The sequence below is a fragment of the Pseudorasbora parva genome, chromosome 17 (assembly GCF_024679245.1).
Source record: "Pseudorasbora parva isolate DD20220531a chromosome 17, ASM2467924v1, whole genome shotgun sequence".
NCBI classification, from domain to species: domain Eukaryota; kingdom Metazoa; phylum Chordata; class Actinopteri; order Cypriniformes; family Gobionidae; genus Pseudorasbora; species Pseudorasbora parva.
The window spans coordinates 28247507-28261898 of NC_090188.1; the positions used below are offsets into that span (position 1 = coordinate 28247507).

The following is a 14392-nucleotide window of genomic DNA, read 5'->3' on the forward strand; positions in this document are numbered from 1 at the left end:
TGGATTTTTATTAACTAACGTTAACAGAGATGAACTAATACAGCAACAAATAAACTGCTCATGGTTAGTTACATGTTAATACATGAAGTTATTACATTAATACATTAAACTAATGACCATTATTGTAAAGTGTTACCCAGCTTTGTTACTGGAAGAATAAATTAGATTAAAATAATATTACCGGTAAAAGAGGAACCAGTTATTTTCAATTGTAATATTTAATAAATTACAAAAAATACTGTTATTACTGTAGTTTTGATCAAATAAATGCAGCTTTGGTAAGCATAAGAGACTTTTCAAAAATCCTACATTAGTGTATACAGTGTGGTCCACACATTTTCCAGTATTCTTTAATGAATAGAGTACTGTATCCTTTTGATCTTTCATTCAAAATATTCACAAAAATCGAACCCATCATTGAAGTAAAATTCGCATTATGAAATAAATGTTTTTCTCCAATGCATGTTGGCCGCAAGTCTTGGCACCCCTAGAAAATGTATGAGTAAAATATCACATTGAAGTATATTCCCATTCTTATTTACTTTTATTCTATGCACAACAGGATGACTAGGATCATGAAATTGTCCAGCCATGACTTCCTGTTCCACAGGAGTATAATTATGATGAAAGCATTGCCAAATTCCCTCAATCATCCATCACAATGAGTAAAATCAAAGAATACAGTTCTAATAAGCAGCAAAAGATTGTCGAGCTTCACGAAACAGAAAGTGGCTGTAAGAAATTTCCACGATCAGGGCAATAATTAAGAAGTTCCAATCAACTAAAGATGTTACAAATCTGCCTGGAAGAAGAGGGAGTGTCTATATATTGGAGAGTCTTTGGCCACTCAAACACGCTCCTCTTCACTTTTGCATTAGGACAATGCACGGTGAGGAGGAGAGTTTGAGAGGCCAAAGACTCTCCAAGGATCACAGCTGGAGAATTGCAAAGATTGGTTGAGTCTTGGGATCAGAAAGACAAAAAATAGATTAATAGAGAAAAAGAAAAAAAGAAAAAAAACTACATTATTATATAAAGGGGTTGTTTGTGAGAATTTTTAAGAAAATCCTCCTTGCTCATCCAAAAACAAACTCAAAAATATTCAGTTGTCAGATGTGACTGGAACGTCAGAAGAGACCTGGTTCTGTGGTCAGATAAAACTAAAGAGCTTTTTGGAACCAGATGGCATTGGTGCAAACACGGATATAAAGTACCCCATGCCCACAGTTAAATATACTGCTGGATCTTTAATGTTGTGGGCCTATTTTTTTGCTGGAGGTCCTGGACATCTTGTTCAGATAAATGGTATTATGGATTTTAACAAATATCAACAGATTAAAAAATCTAAACCTGACGACCTCTGCTAGAAATGGGCTGTTACAATGGGCTGTTGTTGGATCTTCAGGACAATTATCCAAAACCAAACAAACACAAAAAATGTGTCACTGAGCATAAAATGAAGCTTCTGCCATGACGGTCCCAGTCCCCTGACCTGAACCCTTTAGAGCAGGGCTATTCAAATCTTACCCTGGAGGGCCAATGCACTGCAGAGTTTAGCTCCAACCCTGATCAAATACACTCACCTGTGATTTTCTAATTATCCTGGAGACATTGATTAGCATTTTCAGGTGTGCTTGATTAAGGTTGGAGCTAAACTCTGCACTGCCATGGCCCTCCAGGGTAAGATTTGAATAGCCCTGCTTTAGAGAATGAGTAGCTGAACTAAAGAGAAGCAGCACCAACATGGATCTGGGAATCTGAAGGATCTGGAGAGATTCTGTATGGAGGAATGCTCTCTGATCTCTTGTCTTGTCAAACTCATCAGGCATTTTAAAAGAACACATTGCATAATACGATTTTTCTTATGATGCTCTTCTTTGATTTCTCTTCTTTAATAAAAGGTAGAATTTTGTGCATTTTTTGAATGAAAGATCAAAAGGATAAACAATGCAGATTTATTTTCACAGTTGCCTTTGCTCATATTTACCAAGGGTGCCAATAATAGTGGAGGGCACTGTAAATGTGTTTACTGTCACTTGTGATTGATTTACCATGCTCTTGTTAAATAAATGTTTTTTTTAGTTCTATAAAATGTTAAATAAAATAAAAATCTTACTGACCCCAAACTTTTGAATGATACTGTATATAATGTTTAACCTAAATTGTAGATGTTGCTTTAAGAACATTTATAAGCATGTTATTTGCCCCCTACTCAATACTTTAAAATGTGAGTTCTAACTATAGGTTGCGAGGGTCAACGTAAAGTACATGTTGAGTGGTAAAAGGAGTCGTTCTAGAGAAGAAGTAGGGCGTGTGAAGAGAGCACTAGAAGACATCAATTTCAGCAAGGGTACACAAAGCCACAAAAGCACGACTGAGCGCAGATGCATAGAAGTGTTATCAGCGTGTACCTGACACTCGCGGGAGATCGCCGCGTAACAGCCTGAACTCCTGCGGCTTCCTAGAGAGAGAAGAAAAATGAGTCTGTGTTTGTTACCTCCAGTAACCATCACCACCACACCAGACTAATGATTCTGAGAAAACCTTCATTTACTGCCAGACAAAACCAAACTCTCAAAGAGCAGTTAGAAGACCAAAATTAGATTCTCATGACCTACATGCTGCAGGCCATTACCTTGCACATTTTTGTTAAATTCATTTAAATTATTATTATTATATAAGGGCTTGTGAGGAATCAAGCTTTTCCTCATCTTTTGAGAAAGAGCTCATTGTGCAAGATCACTTCAGGCTAGGGCTGCACGATATTGAAAAAAACTGAGATTCCTTTTTTTTTTCCTTTTTCTGTGATATAAAAACAATTTCACTAGATGACTTGAATAGCTCAGGTACAGAAATATTAATATTAATATGGAATATTATTAAATGTAAAGTAACACTGCATTGTCTTCACTATGTCAATTAAATATAATGAATCTTTGTTAAAGCTGTGGTTTTTCCTCTTTGTCGCCATCTCTGTTTAAAATCTGCAATTGCAGTTATCCGCGGAATTATCAGCTTTACGTGAATGGTGCTTTGGCACGGTACAGTGCGGATGAATCCAATGTTTTGAGGAGAATGTGCGGCTGTCAGTCACCGTGCCGGGGGGAAACTGTCATTCAGAATCACAGACTACTGTTTGAAAGTATGACCAACACAAGAGTGTCATCTGAACAAGTAGCTAACATCCACTTTTGTTCTGACCAACCAAGGGGAAAAAAGCATTGCAATAAATTGCGATGATTAAATCGAACGATCACTTACATCATGTCGAAATGTGCAAATTATACTTTATTTTCAAATTGTTAATGTTAACATTGCGTGAATAATGTATATTAGGGCTGCCTGTAGTTTAGTTTATTTCTGTGCAGTCTAATTTCTAATTGTCTAATTTTCATTTTAAAGTAAACTACTCCTTTAATGGAGAGAGCGTTTGTGTACCTGGTGTTGAGTTGATGCTGTCCTGCCCACATTTAGACCCACTAAGTCCTGCGACAGAAGAGCAGAGATCAAAACATCAATATGAGAGACTGACCAGCCTAGCTGCAGAGAAACCTTATGTGTGTGAGTCTGAATGAAACATACCAGTCTGCTCTGCAGTGTGTGTAGGTCGTGAGCGATCTGTCTGATCAGCAGCCGTAACTTGTTGCTGATGACGTGAACCTTCTCTTTGGCTTCCAGGGTGTCTTCTCCCTGGTCCTGTAGCAGGATCTGTGAGGAGATCTCCTGCAGGGAGTTCACCTCTCTCTCACGAGACTGCAAGTCCTGCTGAACAGACTATGGACAGACAACGCGATCAACTTACTTATAATAGTTATTGCTATTCAAGAAACAAATCATTAGTTTTATTTTTTGTGGGGAGTTTTTCAGATATTTTACAAGAACAGTAGAGCCTGCCCACAAACACACACAATACTCTACCTTGAGTGTGTCTCGATGCTCTTGCAGGATGTTGAGGTCTGTGTTTGTGTCATGGATGTTGACCATGTAGCGCTGGCTTTCTGCTTTAGCTAACCACAGCAGCAGAGCGTGAAGAGTCTCATGAAACTCCTGAAAACAGAGCGGAATATACAGGTGAGTCTATGTTTCTCACGGGTCTTGTGTGTTCTCAGTTTACAATTCATTATACCAGGACATTTACAAAAGCCCAACAGGAAGAAATGGGTCACTATTTTTAAATAAGTCTCCACCTTGCCAAGTGTAAATCAGGGTTATTGTCGTTAACTAAAAATATTTTAAAAAAGTATGTAAATTGACATAAAGCTGAAAAACTACCGGTAAACTACAATTACAATTATTTAAATATATTAGAATTATATAAATTATAGCCTTGTCAATAAACTGAAATAAATGCAAGTTGATAGATACACTAAAAAACTGCAATAACACTGGTGTAAATCTGACTGAAATCTCAAAACTGATTGAAAAGTGCGTGTATAATATATATATACAAGGGAAGGGAAGTTAAGACTTCTACGCTGTGGTTTCAAACAACAACCTGTGCTTTGCAATTTTACAACCTCAAGCAAAAAACATCCAAAACAAGCCGACAATCACCACAGACTGTAACAAGTTCAAGCATGTGAAAGTGCACAGAGATGTGCTGAGATGTGCATGTTGTGTTGCAGTTGCAAAACATTTACTGTACATTGCTGTATTGTCTCAACTCTCTGTCTGTCAAACCAGGTATCAGTGACACTTTTAAAGCACACCCTGTTGGTTTTCCTCACCTGACACTCCATGAGTGCTTGATGCAGTCTGTGCTCCCAGCTGTCCAGGGCCGCACAGGCCTGTGCCCATTTCTGATTGGCTAACTGCATATTCTCACGCAGTTCTCGTAGTTCAGTGCTGTCTCCATGCTGGAAGCCCCGCCCACTGAGATTAACACCAATCATGACCGATTTGTAGCCATTAAAAGTCCTCTGCATGTCCTAACGAAAGAATAAAAAACTTTTTAGGGTCGGTTTGAAAGAAGTCTCCCATGCATTTATTGTTTATAAAAACAGTAATATTGTGAAAAATTATTACAATTAAATAATAAATAATAGATTTTATTTATAACGCACTTTTCATTAATTACACATATTACAAAATGTAATTTACTGCTGTGATGGCAAAGCTGAATTGTTATTACGTTTTTCTCCAGTTTTCAGTGTCAAGAAACATTCTCTACTGTACCTTTAGTTTGTGGATGTTGCTCTCCATGTCTCTGATGGTGATTTTTGGCTCTAGAGTTTGAAGTTTCTTTAGCTCAGGCATCACGGCGTTCAGCCATGCCATGACAGCGGTAAGGTCAGAGTTCAGTCTGTGCCACTGCTGAAGATCCTGCGGCACGCTGCACGACTGCACCTGCAGGAGCTCCCATCGCTCGATCACACCTGAGGACACAGGTCAGAGGGCAAAGGTCACATATATTTGAATAAGCACTTCTATTAAAGTGTGTGTACATAATACAAACTGCAGTACCTGTATTATCTGCTGCAGAGAGGACCGTCAGTCCCTGATCCTCTAGTTCTTCTTCCTCGTTCAGAATCAGTTTCACTCGCTTTATACTGTCTATACTGCCAGCACACTCAGACATGAGTTTATCCTGGAGAGAGAGGACATACAAACAGAAACACATGTAAGGCCATGTATATATATTTGCGTACTGGTAGCTCAGTTCGATAAGTATGTGTGTGTACTCACATAGGCCTGTGGGTGGTACTGTGTGCATGTGTCAGTAGGAGAAGATGTGAGAGTGCGTATGATCTCTCTGTTCACTCGTTTCCTGTCTGGTGCATCAGGAGAGTGCCATGTCTCCACCACTGATCTTCCCCCTGAGCGAGACACAGAGAGAGAGATATATTTGAACTCCTAATATCACTCGAAACAAGCATGCAGGAAGTCATCACTCATGCTACTGAAAAAAGAAAAGATGCAATGGACCCTTTTCACAGAAGTTTTCATTATTAGTTTTTTTTTAATTAACATTGTAAATCAAGCAAAGTCTTTTATATTTTCCTTTGAAGTACACTTACAACACTATACTTAGTGTTTTCTTGCCTTGCTATTAAATTACAGAAAACTGGTTAATGCTGTTTTAAGTGATCTAATACAGTGGTTGAGGGAGTGACTGCAAATTTGACTTCTCTCTTCTGAATGTAATCAATCTCTCAATTTTTTTTTCTCTTTTGGAAAGTCATAGAAACACTAGTGTTTTTTTTGTATCTTTTTTTCTACTGGAACAAGTGAAAACACAAAAATGATATGCTGTACTTTCTGCTCACCACTACAGAAGTCTAGCCAACTATAACTTGTCAAGTTAAAGGAACACTCCACGTTTTTGTAAAATAGGTTAATTTTCCAACTGCTCTAGAGTTAAACAGCTGAGTTTTACCATTTTCGAATCCATTCAGCCAATCTCTGGGTCTGGCAGTAGCACTTTTAGCATAGCTTAGCATAATTCATTGATTCTGATTAGACCGTTAGCATCTCGCTCAAAAATGACCAAAGAGTTTCGATATTTTTCCTATTTACTCTTCTGTAGTTACATCATGTACTAAGACCGACGGAAAATGAAAAGTTGTGATTTTCTAGGCCGATGTGGCAAGGAACTATCCTCTCATTTCTGTGTAATAATAAAGGAACTTTGCTGCCGTACCATGGGTGCAGAAAGCACAATGATATTCAGTGCAGAGCCAATGGGTGGAGCTTAAAGGTCCAGCCACACCCTAACCCTAAAATTAGGTTAAGCTCCACTTATTAAAGCCAAAGAGGGAGCGCTGAATGTCATTGACCACTTGGACTTATTCGCTAAATAGGTTTCCACTGTAGTTCATGCGCATGTCTTATGAGATAATAAAAAATGATCCACCTCAACTGAGTCCATGTTTTTTGAGAAATGTGGAAAGGGTTCACTGGTAGCAAAATTGACGTGCATTATGAAAAACATCTGTGAAAGTACTGCAACACATGCAGAAGTAGATTCTTGGCAAACATTAAAACATACATCAGGGGACTTTAAGAGCATGACATGGGCAGCTGCTTGAGAGAGGAAGCAGTGAGCAGACAGGCAGTGAGCACAAAGCATAAAATGTCTATTATATTTAGAAACAAATGAAGGAAGCATGTAGGATGCAGTTGGGTTCATGCAGCTATTGTTATATATGCTAAAACACATATGTAATGTGCAGTGATAGTGCTGACAGCATGCAGCAGGCTGAAGCCTACCGGACACAGCTTTCAGAGCTTTAGATGTAGCTTTAACAAATGACTGAGAGCTCTCAGTGACTTCTACATCTGCAACAGAAGAGCGGCAGACAGACAGATCTAGAGACACTATAACAGAAAGAATTATCTAGACTAATACAGCATCAGATAACAGAAACAGAGATCTAGATAGACTCTAACAGCGGGATATAAATATAAGTGTAACAGAGGGGCAGAAAGTATAACAGAGAGGCAGAAAACTGACAGGAAGGATGTACATACACTGATAGAGCATCAGATAGCAGAGATCTAGATATAATCTAACAATTCATCACATGGCTTATTCTATAATTGGGGGTCTATTTCACATCAACAAAAAAGTGCAAAAACGATATGCATTCTCAACAAAATGACTTGGTTTTTGAGTTTATATTTAATCAGTGTAACATACATCTGATGAATTTACATTAACCTTACAGTGCAGCAGATAGCAGACAGAGGGATCTACATATACTTTAATAGAGTGGCAGATTACAGAGAGTGATCTAGATATACTCTAACAAATAGATACATTACAGACAGAGATAAAAACTAATAAACAAACAAACAAAAAGAGAGAACCATGCACTCTAACAGACTGTCATCTAGATACACTTTTATGAGCCCAGATAACAAACTGAGATCTAGAAAAACTCTAGATATGCTTTAATAGATCTGCAGAGACCAGTCAGTAAAGAGTTACCTGATAGGGCGCTGTAGTATGTCAAATCCTCATCATCCTCTGGAGATGAAGATCCTCCCACATCAACTGTGTGGTCCCACTCCAGCGGAATAGAATCTACACTGACGGGCGTCTCACGCCCTGAGCGCTCCAGTGCAGGTGGTAACAGGTGGGACACGGCTTGACGTACCGCCAGTGAAACATCGGAGCCTATAGCAGCCTCTTCTTCCTCCTCCCTTTCCCTCTCCCAAACCCCACCATAGACAGCCGAGTCCTCCGGATCTGTGTCTCTGTCCGAGAACTCTCGGTCCTCCTCAAGCACCTATGAAAGGAAATGGATGGAAGGGTTTAAGAGTTTAAGTACTCATTCTTAAGAGTATTTGTGGAGTGTTTGCGACATGAGTCTTTTCAAACTGACCGGTCGTCTGCTGATAAGACGATAGTGAAATCGGGCGACCCTGCCAAACACCTCCTGGCAGTAGGAGTGCAGTTCCTCTAGTTCATCTTCGATGAGTACAGCATCCAGCGGAGCACTCTTCTGGATCAGGTTCTCTCCAAACACAATCAGTGCATCAATCTTATTTGTGTTTAGCGTGATCTCCTGCTGAAATGCCTGCAGGAAGTCAAAGCACAAAATATTCTGCATTCTGACTGCAGTCCAGACTCATGTAACATAAACCTTTTAAATGACACTAAAAATGGTTCAGATAAGATTGGGGTGTACAAACGTTTAGTTGACGCATCTTTTCATGAATATCGCTCTCTGAAAAATGCTCCACATTAGTGAGCTGAAGGTCCATCTCAGTCAGCCAGACCAGAATCCCCTCCCTCGTTCCTTCAAAGTCTTCACGCTGAGATGTGAAGTGCTGCACAGAGAAGAAGCGTTAAGAGTTTACTAACAATCTTTTTTAATTTCTCAACAAAAAATAGGATACTTTGTTAGCATGGAAATGAAAAATGGATCACAATACTGCGAGGACAGTAGAGTGACAAAGATTTAAAAGTCAGAGTTCATCTTAATTTTTGCAGGGTTTAGGTTTATTAAGTGTCATTCCCTAATATTTAGGGTGTGTTTGATTAGGTTTGGAGCTAAACTCTGCAGGACAGTGGCCCTCCATAGAGTTTTGTTTGCCCTTTCCTGCTCATTGAGTACATTGCATTTACCGGAGACAGGGTATGAGCTGCTCTCCCCCAGGGGTCTATAAGAAGGGCATGACTCCCCTGCGGCCAACTAGGAAAAAATGCTATGAATTGCTCTCATGTCCCTCCTTCCCTAAGTAGGAGTAAGGATTGGCTCCCCCTTGGAAGGGTGGCAATAGTAATAGTTAAAAACTACTGGACAGGGTTGAGATGTCTTGTCTTTAGGGTAGATAAGTAGAGCTTAAGTTCCCCTGCAGTTTCCTTAGGGGTTGAGTTGAGAAATGTCAAGGGCCTTTCCTCTATGCTCCTCGTGTATTTTTATCCCTTTTGATTAATCGAGAGAATGTTTCTCCCTCTGAGAAGTAGTAGTAGATCAAAGGTTCTAGTTGAGTGCGCCCTTTGAATAAGCTACTCCCTGAGAGCTTTTGTCAAGATACTAACATAGCTAGTGTTAAAGCATTGTTTGCTCCTGCAAGGGAGGCAGGAAGCTTATAAGGCCGGGACTTTCTGTGCAATAGAGCATTTAAGCTGAAACTTTCTCTTGCTATTAGAGAATTAAAGTTTAGGAAGTGGCTCAACTAAACAGTCTATGCATGGCCGCCTTAACAATTGAGCTAGGCGAACCTGAAGCCCCAGAGTTGATGATGGATTTTAGAGGAAACCTCTTATACTAGCGGGTACTCTGCTTGTTATGTCATGGACTGCCGTCGGCCAATAGATTGACATGTTGGGTACATGTTTTTTAGACAGCCAGGTCGCACAGAGGTTCCTCACAGCATCAACTCCAGATGCCGTGCCCCGTTCCCCTTCTCAGGGAAACAGTGTTACAGTCGTAACCTGAGATGTTTTCGTTTTAATATATTTTATAATGTAATTATATATAAATTAATTATATCTTTATCTGGATTCTGATTTGACAAATACAAAAGAGTATATGGCCTATATCTGACCTTTAACCTGCGGAGCACAGCAGCAACTCTCTTCTGCAGCGTATCCCAACGCTGGTTTCCCTCATGTACCATCAACTTCAGCTTACTGGCACCGTCTGTCCGGTTCTCTCGTGCCAGACGTCGGTATTGTTTATTCACCAGCTCCAGCTGTGTCAGGCGCTCATGGACCTGACGCTGGAACGCCTGTAATCGTGCATGTTTTAAAAAACTGTTAAATGTCCAATAGATCTAATGACAATTGCAAAAGCCACTACTTAAAGGGTAACTTCAGCGATTAGCATTAAGTAGAAACCTAGTAATATATTCGAATGATCGTGCTTCCCCTCCCATATTCCCCTGAGACGAGAGATTTAATGTAATGTCTGGAATGTCATGTCTGGAAAAAGCCTCTGATTATGCAAATATCGTAATTTTGCGTCATTTGAGGGTTTTTTTGGCAAGAGGCATGTTAATATAGCCAGTAGTAGGTCAGTTATTGAGGGGTCTCCCCACCTTTCTCTTTGACACTCTTTTTGTGAATGTGAGAACATTTATCAAGGTCAAACACATCCGCAAGCTTGATACACACACACACACATACACACATACACATGGTAAATGGTAAATGGACTGCATTTATATAGCGCTTTTAACAGACTCTATGGCTCAAAGCGCTTTACATCTTGCCTCACATTCACCCATTCACTCTCTCATTCATACACCGACGGCGATGTCAGCCATGTAAGGCACCATCCAGCTCGTCGGGAGCAGCTGGGGTTAGGTGTCTTGCTCATGGACACCTCGACACTTGGTCAGGTGGAACCGGGGATCGAACCACCAACCTTCCGGTTTGTAGACAATCTACATGAACCACTGAGCCACTGCCGCCCCGACATAGTAGTACAACAGTACAGTACAGCCATAAGGGGTGGGAACTAGGGATGCGCGATATACCGGTATTGGAAAAATATCGGTATATATTTTATTTAAAACGGTACGATATCATGATTTGGCACATTTCGGTATATGCTGCTGTTCCGAAGTTCACCGCTAGATGGCAGCGCGCTACCCAAACTGACCCGAAACAACCGGCAAATGTGACGACAACAGATGAACAAAATGGATAAAGCAGTTGAATCTCCCTCAAGATGCCCAAAACGAATTAATAAAGAGAGGAGTAGAAGTGACATTTGTAATGACTTTGCTTATAAAACTGATGAAGAACCATCAAACCTAGCCAAGAAGCATCTGTCACTATCCTGACTTTAAGACTTCTGAAGAGATCGACAGGTCAGTGGATCATTCAAACCATCTCATTTAGACATTTATTTTCTTTTAACACTGATCAACGCACACACATAGCCTAACATAAGATCGAATATCACAATCTCCAGCGTTCGTTTCAACCAATGACATTTAGATCTCATTATATTTGCACGCGTAATATTGCACTGTTTACATTCGCGTTAGACACCGCCGACTGTGTTTATGTGAATAACTTACTCACTAAAGACGGACATTTGTACATAATTCTGTGTATTTGACTGTTTAAGGAAACTTAATGTGTAATGTGCGAGCGTGACTAAGTGACAGGTGTGTGTGTGTGTGTGTCGTATGAGCTCATATCTCCTGTAACTGTTATTACGAAATGCTATAAAATCACTTGCATGTTCAAATGATTTCCGTTCTCCATCCCGAGACGAGCGTGAAATGTTGAATCGGATTATGCAGATTGCTTTAGTGTAGTGCGATGTCTTTTGAAACCAGAAGCAATTTGCTCATTTTGAGAGATTTTTGCTGAAATTATTTCTCACAAGAAAGTTTTCAAATGACTGATTTGATGTGATAAGCTTTGCTGATTAATTTACTAATAAACATTTGTGGTAATTTCCCACTTTATAAACTCAAAACTTGCATAATTGAACTCATTCGCGTGCAATATACCCGCGCTAATATCAGACATTGTGGTATCGATTTAATATCGGTACTTCGGTATTAGATTGTGGTACCGTACCGAATCCAAAATTGTGGTATCGAGCCATCCCTAGTGGGAACTCACTGACAGGAAGTAAATGTGTAAGGCCGCTCGGGCTTTCATAACGGAGCAGTGCGGAGCAAAGTGAGAGTGTCAACTTTTTAATGAATTCAATTATCTTAAAACGCGCCAGACTGGACTCTCGTTCGGCTCACTTACACTTTATTGAACAGACACGTTCACTTTTTAATTGTAGTGTCTGTTCTCTAACTGAGCTAAATTTTTTAATTACTATAAAAATGAATACGTTGGTGGGGGCGGTGCCACAGTGGGCAAGTAATAACCGGTAGCCATGGCTTGGGAGTGGCCTCGTAGGGCAACGAAGCAAGTGCATTCTGGGAATTGTTTTCTTTCATCCACATGAGCCAAAAATACATTTTCTGTGTTTTCTCAGTCTAGAAGGCACCAACTTCTAAAATAATTTCACATTTCTACTACATAAATGACCCAATTTAAAAACACATTCATCTTTCCAGCAGTACCCCTTTTAAAGTATCAATTGGAACAGATCTAATGCTATTTCTCATTTGACGAACAAGCTACTATTAGTGAAAAAATCAATCAATAAACAGAACTAAACAGAATCAGACCTCAAACTTTTTGAGTTCCTCTTTAGCACAAGTGTAGAGTACGTCTTTAGTGGCGGGGTTGGCCGCTGTGCGTTCGGCTATGTTCAGCCACTCTTCAAAGTGTGCATAGTCGTCCAGGAACTTGCACCACAGACGCCATGTCTCCTCAATCCTGCAGGTGGCAGTGTAGAGTAAGGGGCCCAAAAAAAAACATCAACAAAAAACAAATTAAACTTTCTTAACAGTGACATTGATGCATCCAAACAAGCTGCTTTGGGTGTTTGTATTGACCTCATCCTCCTTTCCATGGACATGGCACATATGTTCCTCCAGCGGCGGTCCAGGCTGAGGGTGGTCTGTTGAATGGAGTCGTTCTCTCCATCGCTGCTACAGGCGTCCGCATCATGCAGCAAAACATCACACAGGGTCAGGACAGATGCCACACCCTCTGTGTGCTGTTCAATGTCTCTTTGCAAGTCCTAGTGGTGAAAATCAAATCACAATCTATGACTGACATATATTTAAAAAAACTAATCAAAGAAAGAAGGCATTGCCAAGATATTATAATGATGCAAAAGGCATCCCATATTAGAAGGAACTTTATGTTGATTTTTAACAATAAAGGAATGCACACTTTAAATGATATGAGAAATATAAGACAAAATATGTACTTAAAAATAAAGTTAGGATTAGACATTTATACATATTGGATATTGTGGATTTGTTAATGAATGCACTGATTACCTGATGCTCCATTAGTTTACGCTGTATCTCATCGTTATGACAGATAGTGTAGATGATAGGTTTGGCCAGCTCACCCTCAACGCGGGAAAGCCAGGTACGGAGATTACTCATGTTTTTATCCAGCTGTTGCACTGTCACCAATGTCTCCTTCAGTTTCCTCACCCTGAAGCACAATTGGTCAGTCTGTCAATTGCTTGAAACTTTTGCCAATATTTAAAAGAGCAGTGTAAGAGGAGACAGGAAGCAGTAGGAGAGAGAACAAAATATGGAAAGGCCTCAGGTTGCTCGAGAATCAATCAATCTTTTACTCCTGTCAGTCATTATGTCAGTTATTCAGTGAAGCTAGTGCCACATTTGACTTTTATACCCAGAGAAAAGCTGCAATTCTTTAAAACAGAATAATATCTTGTTATCATTTTATCTCCAGACCCAGTTTTTTTGTCTTCAATCTATCATTAAAAAAACATGAATTATTACATGAAGTGAAATAAACACTATTCCAACAACATATGCATCACTAAGGTAATCGTATCAGGTGTTAAGAGTCCTGATTGGTAGTACATTTTTTCTTTCTGTAAACAGTAGCCAATCACAGTCCTCATTTCTTCTATAGAGTGCAACAGTCCTTGCCCACTTTGCAGTGATCTTGGTTCCCAGTATTTCTTCCATTAATTTTTCCCATAGGGATTTTAAAGCCTTCATAAAGCAATTTAAGCCATGAACCAAATGAACAAACTAAGAGAAAATCACAACATTACAAACTTTGATTTGAAGCAAAAACTAAAATAAATTATAAATAAATAGGACAAAAACAAAAAGTGTGTAACTGCAAGGATTCTGTGAGTGATGGCTTTAAAGATTTCATGAACTGGCTTTTTTTTATTTTTTTGCACTGTTGTCTGAGGTCAACTAATGATGTTTGTGTGGTTTTTACATTCAAAAACATCATAACTAATAAGTAATAGGCTATTTTCGACACTGGTTTTGAGGCTCTCTCCTGAACGCTGGGTTTTGATGGGCGTGACGCACTGGAGACTTGGAAGTAAACACCCACGGCTAGGATTGG

General features: G+C 39.5%; 1 protein-coding gene across 2 annotated transcripts in view; it reads right to left on the reverse strand.

Annotated features, from left to right (window-relative positions):
* syne2b (spectrin repeat containing, nuclear envelope 2b) overlaps positions 1-14392 on the reverse strand; it is a 131305-nt gene that overhangs the window by 1828 nt on the left and 115085 nt on the right. For both annotated transcript variants that reach the window (XM_067422571.1, XM_067422570.1), the window contains 16 exons: positions 13327-13489; positions 12874-13061; positions 12604-12754; positions 10000-10182; positions 8638-8775; positions 8328-8522; positions 7931-8231; positions 7210-7278; positions 5686-5816; positions 5464-5587; positions 5176-5375; positions 4728-4928; positions 3919-4047; positions 3583-3774; positions 3439-3486; positions 2412-2461 (listed from right to left, as the gene is read on the reverse strand). In XM_067422571.1, coding sequence (XP_067278672.1) covers positions 2412-2461; positions 3439-3486; positions 3583-3774; positions 3919-4047; positions 4728-4928; positions 5176-5375; positions 5464-5587; positions 5686-5816; positions 7210-7278; positions 7931-8231; positions 8328-8522; positions 8638-8775; positions 10000-10182; positions 12604-12754; positions 12874-13061; positions 13327-13489 — 2463 coding nt within the window. The remainder of the gene's footprint in view (positions 1-2411; positions 2462-3438; positions 3487-3582; positions 3775-3918; positions 4048-4727; positions 4929-5175; positions 5376-5463; positions 5588-5685; positions 5817-7209; positions 7279-7930; positions 8232-8327; positions 8523-8637; positions 8776-9999; positions 10183-12603; positions 12755-12873; positions 13062-13326; positions 13490-14392) is intronic.